Below are 20,065 nucleotides of genomic sequence, written 5' to 3'. Positions count from 1 at the left end.
CGTAAACAATGATTTCATCTAAGTAATAAAACAATTCGATTATTTAGACCGTATCTTATTATAATCAAATTTCAATAAGACACGTAAATATTACTTCCAAAATCATCCGTCAATTTTAAGCAATTTAATTAACTCGTATCGACATACGATCAATTAAATAAACAATTAAGAGTGTCACCCATTAGGTATGACCTAAGGGGATCAACTGGTCACCACCATCGCACGACAGTAATGTCAAACTCTAGTCAGTCAATCATTACCGATATGTGTGGACCAGTTGACAGTAAAATATTACTTCCCACATGTATTCTTGAAATGAGATGTAAACATGTGATCATCATGATCGACAGTTGTGATCGCATTATTGTCGGAGGACACATATTCCAACAATCTCCCACTTGTCCTCGACAAGTGTGCGTCACCAATTCTCTTGTCCTATTACTATCTCCCACTCAATGCAAGGTGTCTTTCATGTCGTACTTGCAAGTGATCATATCGAGAGTGGTTTCCTCGATCTGGAGAATAACTGATTGACCGGAATTATCTACCATAGATACCTTCCGAGCGTGGCCACGCATTTCCAGTTCATTTCTCCTCGAGTGGCCCTGAGATATTGTTATAACCCTGACAAGGGGTGGACAATTCCTATCGCACTTATTCCCTTCGACTAGCCACAGCCTTCATAACCCAAAATATGCCCATTTGACCCCATTTACGAAGGTCGTAGTAACATAAATCAAAGTTAATCTGAAACTGTGCCACCTTAGGCGAACAGTCTTTAGTCAAAAGAATCGACTCATTAGAATACTATAGTAGCTCTCGCCACGACCAGGCTATATAAATTTGCCAGAACTCTATAAGCGGTCATAAGGCCTGCCAAATCGTTCCTAACAGTCTGCTTATGTGATCGACTAGTCATTTTCATATGACTCCATGGCACTTGCCATCAATCGCATCACACTCTAGTCACTTCGAGACGTCACCTCATACAAGTGACTATGGGCGAATACTATGTTAATCCATGTTCACTTTAACGGGGTTCAATTGTCACTACAACCCGTTTGGATGTAACAATGTATAAAGAAAAGATAAAAGACAAATGTGATTATGAACATGAACAAAAATAACACTTTTTATTTCATTTCAAAATCTAACACAAACTAGGTACACGTTTAAGACCCATGGACACCATATGTCTGTTGTGTTTAGCCTGCGATAAAGGCTTGGTGAGTGGATCGGCTATGTTGTCATCCATCCTAACCTTACATATCGCAATTTCCTTTCTTTCAATGAAATCTCTAATTACATGATACTTTCTAAGTACATGTCTAGATCTATTAGTAGACTTTGGCTCTTTAGCTTGGAAGATCGTCCCACTATTATCACAATAGAGAGTGATGGGATCATTTGCGGTAGGTACTACTCTTAGACCTTCCGTGAATTGCCTGATCCATACAGCTTCTTTGGCGCTTCGATCTTTGCAATGTACTCGACCTCCGTTGTTGAATCCATGATCCACAGACTTCCTTGAAGCTTCTCCAATAACAAAGACCACCAATGAGCATGAAAACAAAACCAGCTTATGATTTCATGTCATCTCTATCCGTTTGAAAACTTGAGTCCATGTATCCATTAACACGAAGCTCGGTGTCTCCTCCAAACACTAAGATAGAATCTTTAGTTCTTCTCAAGTACTTAAGGATGTTCTTGACGGCTATCCAGTGACTCTCACCTGGATTTCCTTGATATCTACTCATCATGCTCAAGGCATACGAGACATCAGGACGTGTGCATATCATGGCGTACATAATTAATCCAACAGCGGAAGCATAAGGGATCAACTTCATGCATTCAACATCATGGGGTTCGGAGGGCGATTGAGACTTGCTCAATATCGTCCCAGTTACCATAGGTACCAATCCCCTTTTTGATTTGTCCATGCTGAAACGTCGAAGAATCTTATCAACATAAGACTCTTGACTTAGTGCCAATATCCTCTTGGATCTATCTCTATGGATCCGGAAACCTAATATGCGTTGCGCCTCTCCTAAATCCTTCATTTGCAAATGGTTACCTAACCACTTCTTAACAGAAGACAACATTGGAATGTCATTTCCAATGAGTAGTATGTCATTGACATACAAGATTAGGAACACAACATTGCTCCCACTAAATTTCATGTATAAACATGGTTCCTCAACACTTCGAGTGAAACCATGCTCTTTTATCACATGATCGAATCGATGATTCCAACTTCTTGATGCCTGCTTAAGACCATAAATGGATCTCTTAAGCTTGCACACTTTGTTAGGATTTTTAGAATCGACAAAACCTTCGGGTTGTATCATATACACCTCCTCTTCAAAATGCCCATTTAGAAAAGCGGTGTTGACATCCATTTGCCATATTTCATAATCATGAAATGCGGCAATAGCTAACAAAATCTGTATGGATCTTAGCATGGCTACTGGGGCAAAGGTTTCATCATAATGGAGACCTTGGACTTGGGTAAATCCTTTTGCCACTATCCTAGATTTGTAGACATCATCATGTCCTTCTATGCCATTCTTGACCTTGAAAATCCATTTGCATTGAAGAGTTCTTGCCCCTTTAGGCAAATCCACCAAGTTCCAAACTTGTTTTTCATGCATAGAATCCATCTCGGACTTCATGGCTTCAAGCCATAAGGAGGAATTTGGACTAGAGATTGCGGCCTTGTATGTGGCGGGCTCGTCACTTTCTAAAAGCAACACATCGAGTGTTCCATCTTCTTCGATAAGTCCCACATATCGATCGGGATGGCGAATAACTCGGCCCGTTCTTCTAAGAGGAGGAGGGACTACCGCGCTAGATGACGAAGGAACATCTTCTTGCGTCTCTACCTCGGTTTGTGGCTCTTGAACTTCATCAACTTCAAAATTTCTCCCACTCTGTCTCTTAGAAATAAATTCTCTTTCTAAGAAGACAGCCTCGCAAGACACAAACACTTTGTTTTCTTGAGGCTTGTAGAAGTAATATCCTCGAGAGGTCACGGGGTAACCTACAAAGATGCATTTTTCGGATCTTGAGGCAAGCTTGTTGTCGGTCTTTGCCTTAACGTAAGCATTACATCCCCAAATCTTCATGTAGGATAGATTAGGAACTCGTCCTTTCCATATCTCAAATGGAGTCTTTTCGGTTGTCTTTGTGGGACTATTATTCAAAGATATAATTGCAGTTTTGATTGCAAATCCCCAAAACGAGTTCGGTAACTCGGTTTGACTCATCATGGATCGAACCATATCAAGTAAGGTTCGATTTCTCCTTTCGGCAACACCATTGAGTTGTGGTGTTCCGGGTGGATAAAGTTGTGATATAATACCACAACCTTTCAAGTGTGAATCGAATTCAAGGCTAAGATATTCTCCAACACGATCGGATCGTAGTGCCTTTATCCTTTTGTTCAATTGGTTCTCTACTTCGTTTTGAAATTCCTTGAATTTCTCAAAACCTTCACTTTTATGCTTCATTAGATAGATATAACCATATCTACTCAAGTCATCGGTGAAGGTTATGAAGTAGTCATAATTTCCTCGAGCGGTGATACTCATTGGTCCACATAAATCGGTATGTATGAGTCCCAATATTTCACTTGCTCGAGTTCCTTTACCGCTAAAAGGATTACGAGTCATTTTGCCAAGAAGGCAATATTCGCATGTTCCATATGATTGATAATCAAATGGTGTAATCACATTAGTCGAAATTAATCTTTTAATGCGATTCTCGTTTATGTGACCTAATCGACTATGCCAAATGAACGATTCATCTGGATCACTTGATTTGAGTTTCTTTGATTGAATGTTGTAGATGTCATTAGTCGGATTCGAGGTTTCTAAAATGTAAATGCCATTAATGGAAGGAGCTTGGCCTATAACCAAGTCGTTCCTTGAAATATTACAACGATTGTTCTTAATGACAAAACAAAAACCGTCCATGTCCAACATAGCGATTGAAATAATGTTTTTAGAAAGTGTAGGCACATAAAAACAATTATGTAAATACAACTCAAATCCATTAGGCAAAGCTAATACATAAGTTCCCTTGGATTCGGCCGCTACTCGAGCTCCATTTCCAAGGCGTAGATCCACATCTCCTTTGCTAAGCCTCTTCACGTCTCTTAACCCCTGTAAATGATTACAAAGGTGAGAACCACAACCGGTATCCAGTACCCATGTCGTAGTGGAAGTATAATTTACATCAATAACATAAATTTTCTTAGGAATTTTACCTTTTGGAACGATGATTCCTTCCCTTATATTTCGCAAATATACGGGACAATTCCTAAGCCAATGTCCCATGTCATAGCAATAATGGCACTCATCTTCAACTTTCTTGAAGTTTTTCCCTTTCTTTCCCTTCTTCTTAATTTTTTTGCCCTTGGAAGCAAGAACTTGATTGCTTGAGCTCCCACTAGTTTTGGCATCTTTCTCTTCCAAAGACAAAGATCCTATAGATTTTATGAGGCGGTCTTCTTGAGACCGGCTCACAAGAGATCTATTAGTAGTAGGAGGTTTAGAAGAAGTGATGAAGTTTATGTTTCCATCCGAACCTATCCCAAAAGAAAGTTCTCTAGTAGTGTCGAAATCATTGTTGAAGTAAACGTCGTCAAAAATATTGTGGCAAGACTCAATGGTAATCGGTGTAGTAGCGTTTGATGGATTCATTGTAATGAACTACAAGTATGGAGGAAAAGGAAATATTAACATTTGACTTTTTAAATCATTCTTGTAAATAATTTAACAAGATATGAGCATTTATATAGCGACCTCTACCCAACTATTATAAATGATTCCGAGATCCAAATTCATATTAACTTGGGCACGGGGTAGCCGATTCATCCCTCATCAATATAACTCGGTGGATTAAATCTTTAATCGATTCTACTTTTACAACTCTCGGTCGATAAAATTACTCTAATATCTATCTATAGCTCGGAACACATGCGACTACGGTCACGAATACTTCCGTTGAGGTCCATCCAAATTTCAAATAAATGTGTCCATGATCCAAATTCACATTAACTTGGGTACGGGGTAGCCGATTCATCCCTCATGAACATGAATTCAGTGGATAGACATTTATCACCCACTTCCCCTACGTAACAAGGTTTGTACCCCGGTGTGGCCGAGTGCACTCCCTCGCGAAATAGGTTTTCATGGTTTCTACTTTTTGGTAAGGCTAAGTCTCAATTGTTTATTTTAGCGAGAGGTCATGTCAATATATTATCTATCACGTTTTAAGTGTACTAAAGCGGTGAACTACGATAATTGTGATTGACACGGTCGATAAACTCGATAAAAATGCATGTTTAGTTATGGCGATTTAGCGATGCATGCAACATATAAATAAAATGCAAAGCATAAAAAAATCCTAGTATGGCCTTCCTAGAATAGTAAATCTAATAAACTATTACAAATTCGGAAACCAACTCCTTTGGTCCCTTGAACTTCGGTCTTGGCACGCATTTCAATGCAACACTTTCTTTAATGGATCGCCTTCTCGAGTGGCACCGTCTTCAAGGAACTCCGGAAAAAATAAATTACATAATTTCCTATTATACATTTGTAATTAAAAATAAAAATAAATCTATTAAATTACAAAACATTGATACGAGATCACAATAAATTACAACCGAATCGAAATTCCCATACATTTCGGGTAATATCAATTAAAACTAAGGCCATACTAAGTAAAATTACATAATTCAAAAATTACATAAAATTAAAAATGACAATCATAAATAAAATGCAGCATTATAATATGTATGAACATGCCCAGTTTTATGCTAAATCGCCTTTAAGGAGCCAATATCGTATATTAATCGGTTTTTACGGATTTGCGTGATTTAACCTTTTATAATCACAATAATTACATAAATTCATATTTATGTACAAGTTAATTACCCTAACAAAATTAGGACTCAAAATTAGTCTCCACTGACATATTGACAATAATTAACTTATATTTCTTAATATTGTTCATAAATGGGCTTAAAATACAAAATTATGTCATAAACTTCAAATTAAATCATAAAATTTCAAATAAATTCAAATTTTGAAATTTAAACTCATGAACATTCTGGAAAAGAAAACCATGACACTCATAATGTTCAAAACTTAGGTTAAAAATTCGAAAATTTATCGAGAAAAACAATGTTGCGGTTTTCGGATTTATCAATTATAGCCATAAAAATATGAGAAAAATTATTTTTATTAAGTTTTCACTTTCAGATCTGAAATATATGATAAAATGCAATATGTGACGTTTTTCCTTAGTCATGAAGTATGTTTTAGCAATTTTTACTAATTAAAGTCACTATTTATGTGATTTTTCATCAAAAATTCATAAATCATGCATAAAGACTTCATTATAGCCAAATATTTTACACACATATTGTAAAATTGCATATGACAACATACTAAATTTATATGACCAGATTCGAAATATAACTCATATTAACCTATTTTCTCATTTAAATACGATTTTAACTTGAAAAATCCATATTTCGAGCAATACAACTCGTTTTATTATGAAACTTTACAGGCCATCAGTAGATAATATATGTGAAAATATATCCAAAAACCACTGGACAAATCAAAGTTTAGCTATTTTTAGTCCAAAAATGACATTTTTATCATAAAAATCACATTTTAATGCCATTATTGTATAAAATGAACAATAAAATCCATAAATAAACCAAAATATCCTAAATACATTTTAGGACCAGAAACTTTAACATGCAAATAAATTTATGTACATTTAATAATATTATTTAAATGTCAAAAGTGATTTTGCATGTGTGTTTTCACTTTGTTTTGATGTTTATTGGTTTTAGTGGTTAAAAACCGATAAATATCGATCTTTTTCTTCATAAAATTTATACGGAATTTTTGGGCAATTTTTATGACATTTTGGTGTTCTTAAGAGTGTTCCAGAATACTAAAAATTTTGTTTCAATTTTTGGGTAATTTTTCAATTATTTTGGATTTTTACTTAAATATTATGATTTTTTCGATTAAATTAGCAAAATATCACCAAATCAAACTAATAATTTATCATAAAATTAGTGAGGACTAATTTTGAGGTTCAAAACAGTTTGGACGAATAGTTTGAACTTAAATGAGATTTAAGAGTTGATTATTGATTTTTACATGTTAAAAATCGATTAAATCCACAAAAACCGAGATGGATACCAACGAATAATAGATAGAGCGATTTTGGCATCATTTTACAGCATTTTAAGCATATTTATTTAAGTTGAATGAATTATTGTCATTTATTTAAAGTATTTATCTTGTTGTACCTAGTATGGCCTAGTTAATTTTAATCGTTATTACCCGAAATGAATGGGAATATCGATTTGTTTGTAATTAAATACGATCTCGTATCGTCGGTTTATAATTAATTAATAGTTTTATTTATTTTATTAATTAATGTATAATAGGAATAGCTTTGTAATTTAAATTGTAATAGTTATTCTTATCGGCGTTTCCAAAAGACGGATTACATCGAGACGGAGTCTATTTTTGGAAGGTGTTCCAAATCCCACAAGGAAGAGCCACTTTTGGAATGAAGAGGCAAGGGACCAAGGAGTTGGTTTCCGAAATGTAATAGACTAGTTTTTATTAACTAGGAGGCCATACTAGGATTTATTGATATGCTTACATGTTTGCTTGTTTTATTTTCGCGCATGCCAAAATCGCCATTCACATGCATTTTATTTTCGCGGTTGTCAATTCACGTCATTTACATTCACCGAATTAATTCACTTATAAGGAATTTATGACTAACTTGACAAGATCTCTCACATAACTAAAATTTAGATTAGCCTTACCAATTAGTAACACCTATGAATCTCTTGTTCATTAGAGCCACGCTCGCCCAAGCGGGATGTTCTCTTTTTACCTTGAGTAAGTAGGGTGGTAAACGGTTATCACGCGCCAAAGTTGGTTGGACTCAACGGGATATAAGACGGTCTTGTGTTCCGGGACTAGTAGATGAATTTGAGGAAATTCGTCGACTAAGAGTTCTAGAGGTAGAATTAGTCAACGTGACTTATCGAATTTACGCAATTATGGGATGTTTCGCACAAGCGATGCTCATTTTTGTTTAATATTTGGGTCTTGGAATCATTTATATAATTTAGTGGGAGGTCATTATATAAATGCTAAAACTTGTTGAACATGTTTTTCACAAGTATTTTTAAAAACATTGAATGTTAATTTTTCCTATTTTTCGTTCTTTTTCATTAATGTATTTACTATGACATCGCGCACTTCATCCTCCTTTCATCCTCTATTTATTATTATACTCGTTTCGTTCTTTCATAGGAAGCGGTTTCTTTGAAGGAATTAATGCTTGGTAACATGATTTACCAATTCACCTACATAAGCTTACAACGATTTTTGCGATTATTATACAACTTAACGTCCATACATACTAAAAAGGGGTTTTATGTTGCAAACTCATATTACGAGTTTAAAAGGGAGTCACATTTTATCAAGAGAGTCTTGATTTCGAAAGTGACACCTCCGTCATGAAGATGACATATTAGTTTTTAATTACTCAAGAGTAATTCAAACGTTTGCGAAAAGAGTTTTCAAAACACAAATGATACTCCAATATAATACCGTCAAATGGCTCAATTCAATAAAAGCCAAATCGATTGTTTATGCGCTAAAGAGTTTAGACATATGATGACAATTGAACGGTTAGGTAGTCCAATTTCGCAAGAAATTGAGATTTTGCCACATGTTGCACTCACTTTATAGTAATTCACTTTTACTAAGTGTATAAAATATCACTAATGACTTGAAGAGAGATCTTCATGAGATTCATTTTTGCTTGATTGAAGCAAAGAGGAATGTGAAAGTGAGTGGGAGTTAAGAAGAATCAACCCTAGATGTATGCGATAGAACAAAGTTGAAAGAGACATCTACTCAATGGATAGGCTAGTTCCACTATCTTGATATGAGATACCAAGTATGGATCATTTCTTTGTAAAGAAGTTTACATGAATTGATAAAACGTAAGACGTCTAGCTTAGGACATTTTGGTATCGAAATGGTGCTAGATTAGCAATGATTTCGATGAGGACAAATGTACCTAAATTTAGTTTTAAAAGAATGTAATCATCTATGTTCATACATAGAAGGCATCACTTATGTGATTTAAAACAAAATGTTGTACCTACTTCTATGATGACTTAGTGGTTGGTTTAGACCACTCAAGTTAGAGGAATTTTACATCCTTCACGACAACTAAATGTTATACTATCTTGTAGATTTTAAAGTCTCTACTCCGGTGAACCCAAATTGATCAAACCTCAAGTAAATTCGTTTCACGTATAAACGATAAGCACATCGAACAACCATTTGATTGTGAGTCTTATGGTATGTGTGCATGTATTATGTTTTCTTTTGTAGAAAAGAAACACAAATAGTGAGGTGATTGACCATATACATACGGATGTGTAAGGCCGATAGTTGGTAATATACATACTTGGTTACTTTTACCGTATTGTTAAGTAGATATGAAAACCTCGTATCTATTTAATAAGACATAAAAGTGATTTTTGAAACGTGAAATATTTTCAAAATAAAGTAGTAAACCAAAAGCACGTCAAGATCAAGATGTTGATCGAAAGTTTCAAAGTAATGACTTTGAAGATCAAATGGGTAATATCAAATAATGATCTTGATAATCACTAAGAAGATTGTGAACCAGTTCACATAATACCTTCTCCTTGGGACACCATAGAGTATGGTGTAGTCAAGTATATAAACCAAACTTCATGAGATATATTTTGAGGTTTTTCGCAATTTTCGTAAGCTATTTTCTCACTAAAAGTTTAAAACCAACTATAATAGCCTAAATGACTCCATATGAGATATGGATAGGGAGAGTCCCTAACTTATCTTTTTATACATTTGGGATCATAAATGTTTATGTTCAGAACCAGTTTGTGTATTTGTGAGGGTTATCCAAAATTGAACCACTTGGTTTTTACTCCTATAAAATGAGAACAAAGAGTTTGTGGCTCATAATACTGTCTTTCCAGAAAGATTTTCATTTTCTGGAAGATAGAGTGGGAGAAATTTTGAACTTACGGAAGTCCAAGACCCACAAACTGAGTACAATGCAAAAAGACGTTATTTATTAAGGCTCAGTGGTGAGTACAATGCAAGAAGACGTTATTTATTGTAGCTCAGTGATTATAAAGAGATAATTTTGCGATAATATTGCGTTACTTTTCAAAAGTGACGAATCATAAACCCTCAACAAAGGCTTTTCTATAGTATGAACTCTATGTGATGGCTTGTCACCATGCAATTGGAATTGATCTCTTTGCACACGATGCGATAAGGAAGTAAACACGATATGTTTTCGAGACTTGATTTAAGGTGAATACTTTGGTAGGTTACCTTGATCTTGTCGTAAAGTTTACATAAGATGTTTAAAATTTGGGCTTGTTATAGAGAGTTTGTGACAACCCAAATGCCTTTATCAATTCGTATGGTCTTAGCAATATAGCTTCTCATGAGGATGAGATTCGGCAAATGAATAATGAAACTTTCTCCTTGGAAAAAGTTTTGTTGATATTGTCAATGCTAAGAAGCCTAGCATGCTTGAAAGATCCCTTTTGTGATCTATATACGTCAAAGAGTTGGAACTTTGGGTTCAATCATGTAGTCTATCAAAACGGTATTACTCGAGTGTCGAGATAACATGATGATACATGGAGTTTAGTGGGAGCTAAAAGTGAGTTTCTTAGTCTAAAATATGTGCTTGACATATTAGTGACTAGAAATGTAGCTAAGGTGATATTTCTTAGTCTAAATATGTGTTTGACATATTAGTGACTAGAAATATTCTCGGGTGAATACTTGAGAGTAGCATGGCGCATATTAAATATCCGGATCTAATGAGATAGATCTCTATGGATATTAGCATTATAGTCAAGAGAGTTATGTGATAAGATTCTTGACTCGTTCAAGTTGTTGATCAATTAATATGATCTCTTGTGCTTCCGCTGCAGGATCTATTAAATATGCTAAAAGCTTCTCTCGTTGGGACTTATCATGTTGAGAATATGAGAAGTCATTACCAATCATTTTCTAGTGAATGTCACTAGATGATTATCAAGAGCATCCTTGAGTACTTGAGAAGCACTGAGAATTTACTCTTATAGTTTGGAGGAATTTATGAATTTTGTGTAAATGGATTACACGGAAACATTCCTATGATTATAAGATATTATGGGCCTCGTTAAGGAATGGTTAGCATATAAGAGTGTTATGTGCATGAAGAATAATATGTATAAGAAGTTATACATGTATAAAGCAAATTTGTATGAGGAGTCATACATAAAAGATGTCATATGAAGGATGTGTATGTATAAGTGTTATACATATAAATCATGAACGAAAAGCTAAGTACATTACAACATCCGATGTTATAAGAGAGATAGTAGATAACCGGATTTTAATGGAACTAGAGTAGTTCTGTTAGCTGAATATCGTTCCCGGAGAGACTGTGAAAACAGTGGGAGTGCTTGACTGGCTTTAGAACCAGAGTCTAAAAACTTGTTTAGACATGTACTTAGAAAGGCTCTATGTGATGAAAATATTGCATAGAAGAAAGGAAAATTGCAATGGAAATTAGAGTGATGCAACTGTTGCTAATCCTCTAACCAAAGCCATTGGCATAAGGTTGACATGATGGTTATGTCATGTCAATGTGATTGAGCAGTATACCTTAATTGCTGAAGATCGTTATGTAAATATTGGATAGAGTATTGATATTTACATAAGTGATGATTGCATTCATTGTTAGAGTTTCTTTAAGAACTCAATTATTCAGTTTGACTGAAAACATTGAATACCTTGTTTATCTGAATAAGTTGTGGAGACAATGTTGAATAATATTCAAGTGAATAAGATGAACATTGTATTTTGTCCCTAGTCACATAATGAGGTGACGTCTCGGAGTGACTAGATTGTAAGTCGATTGATGGTTGTTCAACACCATAAGGTCATATGTGATGACTGCTCGATTACATAGGCAGAGTGTGTGACATTTTGCCGGACATTGACCATTTAGAGAGTCCCTAAGTTCTATTATAGACGCCTGGTCGTGGCGGGGATCTCTAAGATGTTCTAATGAGTCAATTCTTTTGACTGGAGACTATTATCTGAGCAGGTGTAGTTTTCGAGTGACTTTGGTTTTTGTCCTAGGTCGTGCCGTGAAAGGAGGCCAAAAGGGCATTTACTAGGTCATGGTGAGCTGTATTGTGCAATAGGATAGATAGGGCATACAGGAATTGTCCACCCACGTTGGGTAACTATATCTCAAGGCCACTCGAGGAGTTAATGACTACAAATGCGTGGCCACGCTCGGAAGTAATCTGTGAGAGATTTTTCCGGTCAGGTAGTCACACTCCCGATCGAGAAAACCACTCGCGATGTGTTCATGTGAAAGTGCAACCTGAAAGACACCTTGTATTGAGTGGGAGATTAAAATGGACAAGAGAATTGGTAGCGCACACCTTGTGTCGGACAAGTGGGAGAATGTTGGAGTTAGTGGCCTCCACAATAGTGCGTTTAACATAATAAATCTCATTAATGGAATATCATCAGATATTTATTTATTTGATCCTCGTCAATCGATTAACGTAAATCGATAATGGTTGGCTGACTAGAGTTTGACGTTATTGTCGTGAGACGGCGGTGATCAACTGACCCCTTTCGGTCACACCTAAAGGAACGAACCCCAATAGACAACTAATTAATTGTATGAGATACAATTTATTTAGTCCCTTTATTTGTAGACTAAAAGGTTAGTCAATTATTTTAAGAGAGATTTCGAGTTGTGAACTCGAAGTACGGAAATTATTATTTAATTATGCGATAATTGAATAATAAATTATTTGAGACGGGAATTAATGATTAAGCAGTTAATTATTAAATTGGTACTAGTTGTGTTGGAGCTTATGTCCTCCACAAATTAGTGTGATAACATTTGTAAATCTCTTACAGGTTCACAAGGGTATACTTCGTATTTTATCAGTTGATTAACGATTACCTAATAACGGTTGGCTGGCTAGAAAGTTTGACGTTATTATCATACATATGGCGGTGATCAACTGGTCCCTAAAGGTCACACCTATAGGATGTGTTTGAGAGATGTGGTTATGGAAATGTAATCACATTGATGCCTTATATGACTAAACAGTTAGTCAATGTGTTGATGAGACAATTATTTAATGAAGATTAAATAATATTAGTTGAGACGAATTAACTGTCAATTTGTAAATTGAATATAATAAGTTATATTTAATCAAATGTATGTAATGTTAGCTTGGACGAATTAATATGTTAATTCGTACTTAAATGTAATCAGTTATATTTAATCAACAAGATGAATGTGTCATAGTGGTAATAGTGAGGGTACTCAAACCAAGAGGTTGTGGGATCGATCCTCACTAGATGACAATTTATATTTAACACATTTTATACATTTTTGGAAACCGAAAATAAGGAATTAAAACTCCTTATTATCTCGATATATGGGCCGAAATTAGGAGATGAGAAATCTCCCTATGGACTTCTCTTTTTCGGTTATAAGAAAAGGAGAAGGGAGAATTTTTCTGACCTAATATTCTTTTTCCAATTCTTGCCTCCTCTTTTTCGGTTATAGTCCTTAAATTTAAAGGGATGCATACAGAGAAATCCCACAAGTGGTATCAGAGCCAAGGCCACAAATTTATTTTGATGATTTTCATAAAAATTGGATGTTAACAACATTAGGGTTTCGAAAATAAGAAACAAAAAAAAAAGGTGCGGCTGAAAAAAAAAAAAAAAAATTTGCCGAGTGAAAAAAAAAATTTTGCTGTTTATTTTTTCTGTTTTTTTTTTGGTTTTTTTTGTTTTTATTTCCATTTGATTCATACATATTGTTGTTTTAATCAGTTAAGATGATAATAAAATGAATTTGTAGATGTTTTTTTTTTTTTGCAAGAAAAGCAAGCCATATTATTCCTCCATATAGGGAAAGATGGCCAATCTTACAAAAGAATAACCACAAGTTTTCACAGCTACTATCCGTCTAGAGCAACTACAATCTCACCCTCTTTAGAGGGGTGAGTTACATATAATAAGCGTACTCTAACTAAATATTGGATTCGTTTCACTACATAATCAACCTGATGCTCATGTCCAGAAAAAATCCTTGTATTGCGCTCTTCCCAAATGCAGTAGCCAGTAGCATCCAAACAACTGATGTACCATCTAGCCTTCCAATGTTTGCAGGTTCTTCTACTAGCAATCCAGTGCATTTCCTTATTCATTTTGACAGTTCTATATTGCATATTCAACCAATGGAGAATTTGCCCCCATATCAGAGCAGAGTAGCTGCATTGAAAGAACAAATGCTTGTGGCATTCATTATCCATCTTGCATAATATGCAGCGATTAACCATGCACAATCCCCTAGCATTCAACTTATCAATAGTAGCCAGTTTCCTTTGCATAGCCATGACCAGGAAGAAACTATGCTTAGGCAATAGAACCCGATTCCAAGCAACCTTAGCCCAACTCAATTTATTTCCACGTTGCCTGAAATGATTATATAACAGGTGAAGCTGGAGCTTCCCCCTCTTGACACAGCTCTGCAGCAACCCTGTAGCATTATCACCAGATCCTGCAATAACTAATAAGTCATCCCTGACATGCAGTATACTTCTCCAACTCTCAGAATGATTACTTTTCTTCTGCAGAGTCCAGAAATCTCCATGCTTGATATTATAAGTGTGATTCCAAGTGACCCAAAACCCATCAGACTGAGTAATGAGTGCCCAAATCCACTTACAGATCACACATTTGTTCCATGACAAAATTTCCTTGATATTAAACCCACCCTCCTGGTAAGGATAGCAACATGAGGCCCAGCTTTTCATGATCATTTTCCTTTGCCCTTCCTCGAGTTCCAAAGGAAATTTTTGCGAAATTTGTTAATTAGCCTTGAGCACACCCTTTGGAAGCAGAGAGTGGAGCACCGAATCGCTCCAAACCAAAAATAACAGAGTTGATGAGGCTAATTTTCCCAAAGATAAGAAAGTTTATAATTAGTCCAGTGATTAAGAGCCCCCGAACCTTAGAAAGGAGATCAAGAAACATGGTTTTGTTCAGCCTGCCTTCATTTAGAGGGACACCAAGATATCTGAAAGCAAAATTCCCTTCAATATAACCAGTAGAAGTCAAGATTTCCTGCTTAATGTTCTCCCTTATACCACCCATATAAATGTTAGTTTTATCAGGATTAGCAACTAATCCAGACATTTTAGCAAAGGAGTCCAGAGAGGAGGTAATAGCTCTGACAGAGGGAACATCACCCCTGACAAAGAGCATTAAATCATCAGCAAAGATCATATGATTTAGTCCAATCCTTCCACATTTAGGATGATAAGAGACTTGGTGCAACTTATGTATACCTCTTAAAATGCGTGACAAAATCTCCATACTCATGACAAACAGAAAAGGAGATAAGGGGTCTCCTTGCCTGAGTCCACTAGCCCCTTTGAAAAAACCAACATGATCTCCATTCACCTTTAAACTGAACCAGGTGGAAGTTATACACCCTATGATCCACTTCCTAAACTTCTCAGGGAAATGAAAGTGCTGTAGCATCTTATAAATAAACTCCCATTGAAGGGAGTCAAATGCTTTCCTAATGTCAACCTTGATTAAACATCTAGGAGAAACACCCTGTTGAGCATATCCTTTAACCAGAGATTGAGTTAACATAATATTTTCAAATATACTTCTCCCAGTAACAAATGCCCCCTGCCCCTTTCCCACAATATCTGGCAAAAAAGGTTTAAGCCTGGAACATAAGATCTTGCTTACAGTTTTGTAAAATACTGTGCAGCAAGCAATGGGCCTATAATCCATGACAGTCTCCACCACAGGCTTCTTTGGGATGAGGGCAAGCAAAGTTGTATTAGCTTGCTTAGATATATGACCTGTATGAAAGTACCTCTTGACAGCTTTGCAGAAATCAAATTTTATAATTTCCCAATTGGTTTTGAAAAATTGAGCTGAGAACCCATCTTGCCCAGGACTCTTGTTAGGAGCTATTGAGAATAAAGCATTCTTAATTTCTCTGTCATCAATCTCCTTGCAAATCTCCTCACTGCCAGAAGCAGGAAACCTAGGACCATCCAGTGAGTCCATATGAGAGGTATCCACAGGACTATGCTTCCCTAAAAGCCACTGATAGTATTCAACAAAGGCTTGGTTTACAGCAGAGATCCCCTCCCTGTACATTCCTTGCCTGTCTTTCAACTTCCCAATAATACCCTGATGTTTCCTAGAAGCAATTCTAGAGAAGTAATAACTAGTAGGGGCATCATTAAACTTGATACTCTAAACCTTAGCTCTTTGAAGTAGAGAGCTATGTTCAGCTTGCTTGAGAACCAAATAAGCCTGCAACAGATCCCTTTCCTTAACAATTAAGGCCTGGTTTAAAGGATTACCCTGAAGACAGGATTGACAGTCATGCAACTGCTGCTGAGCTTCCTTTATTTTCTCAGAAATTCCAGCATAAGAGAGCTTATGCAACACTATAAGCTTTTGCCTAACATTTTTTAACTTTAAGAACAAGCTATACATAGCATTCCCTTTGACAGGCATATCCCAAGCCTCACTGACCCTAGTACCATACTCCTCATGAGCTTCCCAACAATTTAAATAACTGAATCTTTTTCTTGGGGCATTTATATCAGCAACAGTAACCAAGAGAGGAGAATGATCAGAGACCCTTGCAGGCAATACATGAACCTGAGTAGTGGGGAAATGTATTAACCATAAGGGGTTAGAGAGCACTCTATCCAGTCTTGACCAAACCCTAGTGGCAGCATCCTGTTTGTTAGTCCAGGTATATTCACAACCCAAACTATGAAGATCATCTAACTGGCAATCCAGAATGCATTGATTAAAAGCCAGCATATCTCTAACAGAGGGTGGATTAGGACCAATCCTCTCCTCCATACTTCTCACAATGTTCCAGTCACCCATAAGAAGCCAATTGGTAACCTTTGAAGCAAAACCTGTCAATTCCACCCATAATCTTTCTCTATGCTCAGCATCATTACTACCATAGACAAAAGAGATATGGAAAGTCTTATTTGAAGCATTATGCTGAAGCTCTAAATGAATGAGTTGATCATGGACATAAGAAGAAACCAAAGTGACTCTCCTAATATCCAAAAACACCCAAATCCTACCATTGTAATGGTGGGAGTAATTATTGATAACCAAATAAGAAGGAAAAAGCCTACAAATAGCAGCAGAATTATTTATTTTGACCCTAGTTTCTAGCAAACCCAGAACCTCAATTTTATTATCCCTAAGATAACCCCTAACCTCCTGCTGCTTTATTGGGTCAGTAAACCCTCTAATATTCCATGAAGAAACTCTCATGTTTTAGGGTCAGGAGGCTCCTCTTCCAGAAGAACCACCTCTGTGTTAGTAACCAATAAAGTCCCCTCATCCTGCAGAATAGAGTAAGAGTTCTGAACTGAAACACTGTAATTAGGGTTCACAGAGATATCCCCATCTGCACTTTCTTCTCCATTCTGCACATCCTCTCCTGCAACTGTGTGGGATCCTGAGCCTGCTTTCTGACTGACAGAGGAAGAAAGAACCTCTGAGTTGGAAAGAGAAGAGCCTAGCCCCAGGCATCCTGAGCTCTGCTCTTCCTTCTCATCAGGCTTCTCTGGCCCTGCAGCAGCAAGACTATGGCCTACCCCTAGACCGTCATCTACAGAAGGAGGAGTAGTCTTCTGAGAAACAGCTCTATACTCTTGAACCATCTTAGTTTTCCTCTTTTCCTCCAACTGTTTATTGATTTTAGTAAACTTGCAATGCTCCTTAGTGTGGCCTAACTTCCTGCATCAGTGGCAGTAGTAGGGCAGCCATTCATAGATAATGCGTTGAGTGGTTGTTCCATGATAAGGAGTGGCCACTTGAATGGTATTAGGTAATTCTTCAGCAACATCTACTTCCACCAAAACTCTAGCAAACAATAACTTAGACTTAAAAGTGGTAGGTAAATCAGCAAAGAGTGGCTTCCCAATGGTACTAGCCATCTTACTGAGTACCTTATCAGACCACAAAAAAGGATCTAAGTCAGGAAAAAGAACCCATGCTGGAACCTGAGAGACAGAATCCATTTCCTTGGAAAGAAAAGAACCCATAGGTTTATTATGTAAATTTATTTATTGTAATTTTCGAAGAAGACTAAAGATGGAGATTGGAGCTCACTCCCGCTACATGGATCAAGATGGAACATCGAGACAAGCATCTCGGGTCCAAGGATGGATTCCAAATTTGTATTTAATGTTCATTTTGATAGGATAGGCCACACTAGGACTTTTTATTGTTTTTACGTTTTTCATTCCTATTGCTTTTCATTCACATGATAGTTTTTGCATCATATTCCGCCTAAAACCAAACCACCTACTAAAATGCATGAAAATTGACACATATAGGTTGTATGTTAGTTTTCATAGACATACAGATGTCACATGTTTATTAAGCCATCATCTTAGTTTATTCATTCACGCATGCTAGATATTAGTTCACTTAAAATGAATTAAAATAAAGTTGATGGGATCTTCCTCTAAAACGGAAATTGAGATTAGTCTTTATAAGGGCAAACAACTATGAATCCCTTCTTCGTCGGTAGGCATAATATGACCCCTTCTACGTTGGGTAAGTAGTTTGTGTTGACTTAGTTTATCTCAACATTATAGTCCGAAGAGTTTCTCGTGATTATGATGGACTAAAGATAGAATTTACAGAAATTTATCGACCAAGAATTCTAACAGTAGAATTAGCCAATAGGTTGGCTTACCAATTTACAGATAATTGAGTCTTGGGATCATTTATATAATTCTTGAGGAAGGTCAATTGTATAAATGTTTTGAGTCTTCGCGTTATGACACTAGTTCATTAGACTTAAATTAAAATCGATGCACATGCTCATTATTTATTCTTCTTTTCGAGTGTAGAACACGTTTATTTTACTGTTACAACAAATGGCTGGAAATAACGAAATCCCAATGCCAAGTGCCACACTTGGACGCGAGTCCTGGCTGAAAGTTTTTACGGACAACATGAATCGACACGCGATCAAGAATGATGGGTCCAACTTTGCGGATCGGGAGGCAAAGACTACGGAATGCTTTGCCATTGCTTGACGGTAAGCTCAAGTACTTAACTGAGCCAATACCGGTAAACCCAGGCCCCAATGCGGGAGTTAACGAGTCACTTGCTTATAGTGATTTCGTTATGGAAGCGGGTGCGATAAAGAACGTACTCGTCTTTGCAATGGAAACCAATTTGCAGAGACGCTTCATCGCCCAAGGTGCGAACAAGATTTTCACCACGCTCACTAACGAGTTCTCAAAAGCACCGAGGATCGTTACTTATGAGCATACATGTCGCTTCTTTGATGAGAAACTCCAAAAGGGCCAACCGGTTAGCCCACACATTCTTAACATGATTGAGAATGTCGAGAAGTTGGAGTCACTTGATTGCAAAATCAGTGAGAGCATTGTCATTGACCGAATGCTTCATTCTCTTCACGACGGTTTTGCCCTTTTTCAGGGCGAACTACTACATGAATGACTTGAAAAAGAGTCCTCATAAGCTACACTCCCTTCTCGTACAGACCGAGAAAGATATGAAATTGAGTGGGAGCATGAAGCAGGATGTTCTCACGATTTCCAACAAGGGTAAAGGTAAGGGAAAAGCTCCAGGTGACCTAACTGTGGGTAAGCCAAAATTCAAGAACCAGGAAACGGTAAGAGTGGGCCCGGTGAGACTAGTGGCTCACAGGGCAAGGCAAAGAGCAAGGGCGGTGACATTGAGTGCCACCATTGTCACAAGTCTGGACATTGGAGGAGGAACTGTCCCGTCTACCGTGAGGACATCAAAGCAGGCCGCGTCGTTCCTGTTGGTAT

At 36.6% G+C, this 20,065-nt stretch overlaps 2 protein-coding genes across 2 annotated transcripts; both read right to left on the bottom strand.

Moving 5' to 3' along the window:
• Positions 1-14,137: 14,137 nt before the first annotated feature.
• Positions 14,138-14,995, bottom strand: LOC141649051 (uncharacterized). Its single transcript, XM_074457752.1, has one exon. It carries the CDS (start codon positions 14,993-14,995, stop codon positions 14,138-14,140), a length of 858 nt encoding a protein of 285 aa, XP_074313853.1.
• Positions 14,996-16,463: 1,468 nt separating this feature from the next.
• Positions 16,464-17,519, bottom strand: LOC141649049 (uncharacterized). Its single transcript, XM_074457751.1, has one exon. The coding sequence runs from the start codon at positions 17,517-17,519 to the stop codon at positions 16,464-16,466; it is 1,056 nt and encodes a 351-aa protein (XP_074313852.1).
• Between the last annotated feature and the right edge of the window lie 2,546 nt (positions 17,520-20,065).

Source organism: Silene latifolia, chromosome 3 (assembly GCF_048544455.1).
Source record: "Silene latifolia isolate original U9 population chromosome 3, ASM4854445v1, whole genome shotgun sequence".
Classification (NCBI taxonomy): Eukaryota; Viridiplantae; Streptophyta; class Magnoliopsida; order Caryophyllales; family Caryophyllaceae; genus Silene; species Silene latifolia.
The sequence above is the reverse complement of the archived record's forward strand: the minus strand, read 5'-3'. Positions and strand labels throughout refer to the sequence as shown.

Coding starts and splice junctions, on each gene's coding strand:
- LOC141649051 (XM_074457752.1), bottom strand. CDS start 14,995: ATGAAAAGCTGGGCCTCATGTTGCTATCCTTACCAGGAGGGTGGGTTT.
- LOC141649049 (XM_074457751.1), bottom strand. CDS start 17,519: ATGAGAGTTTCTTCATGGAATATTAGAGGGTTTACTGACCCAATAAAG.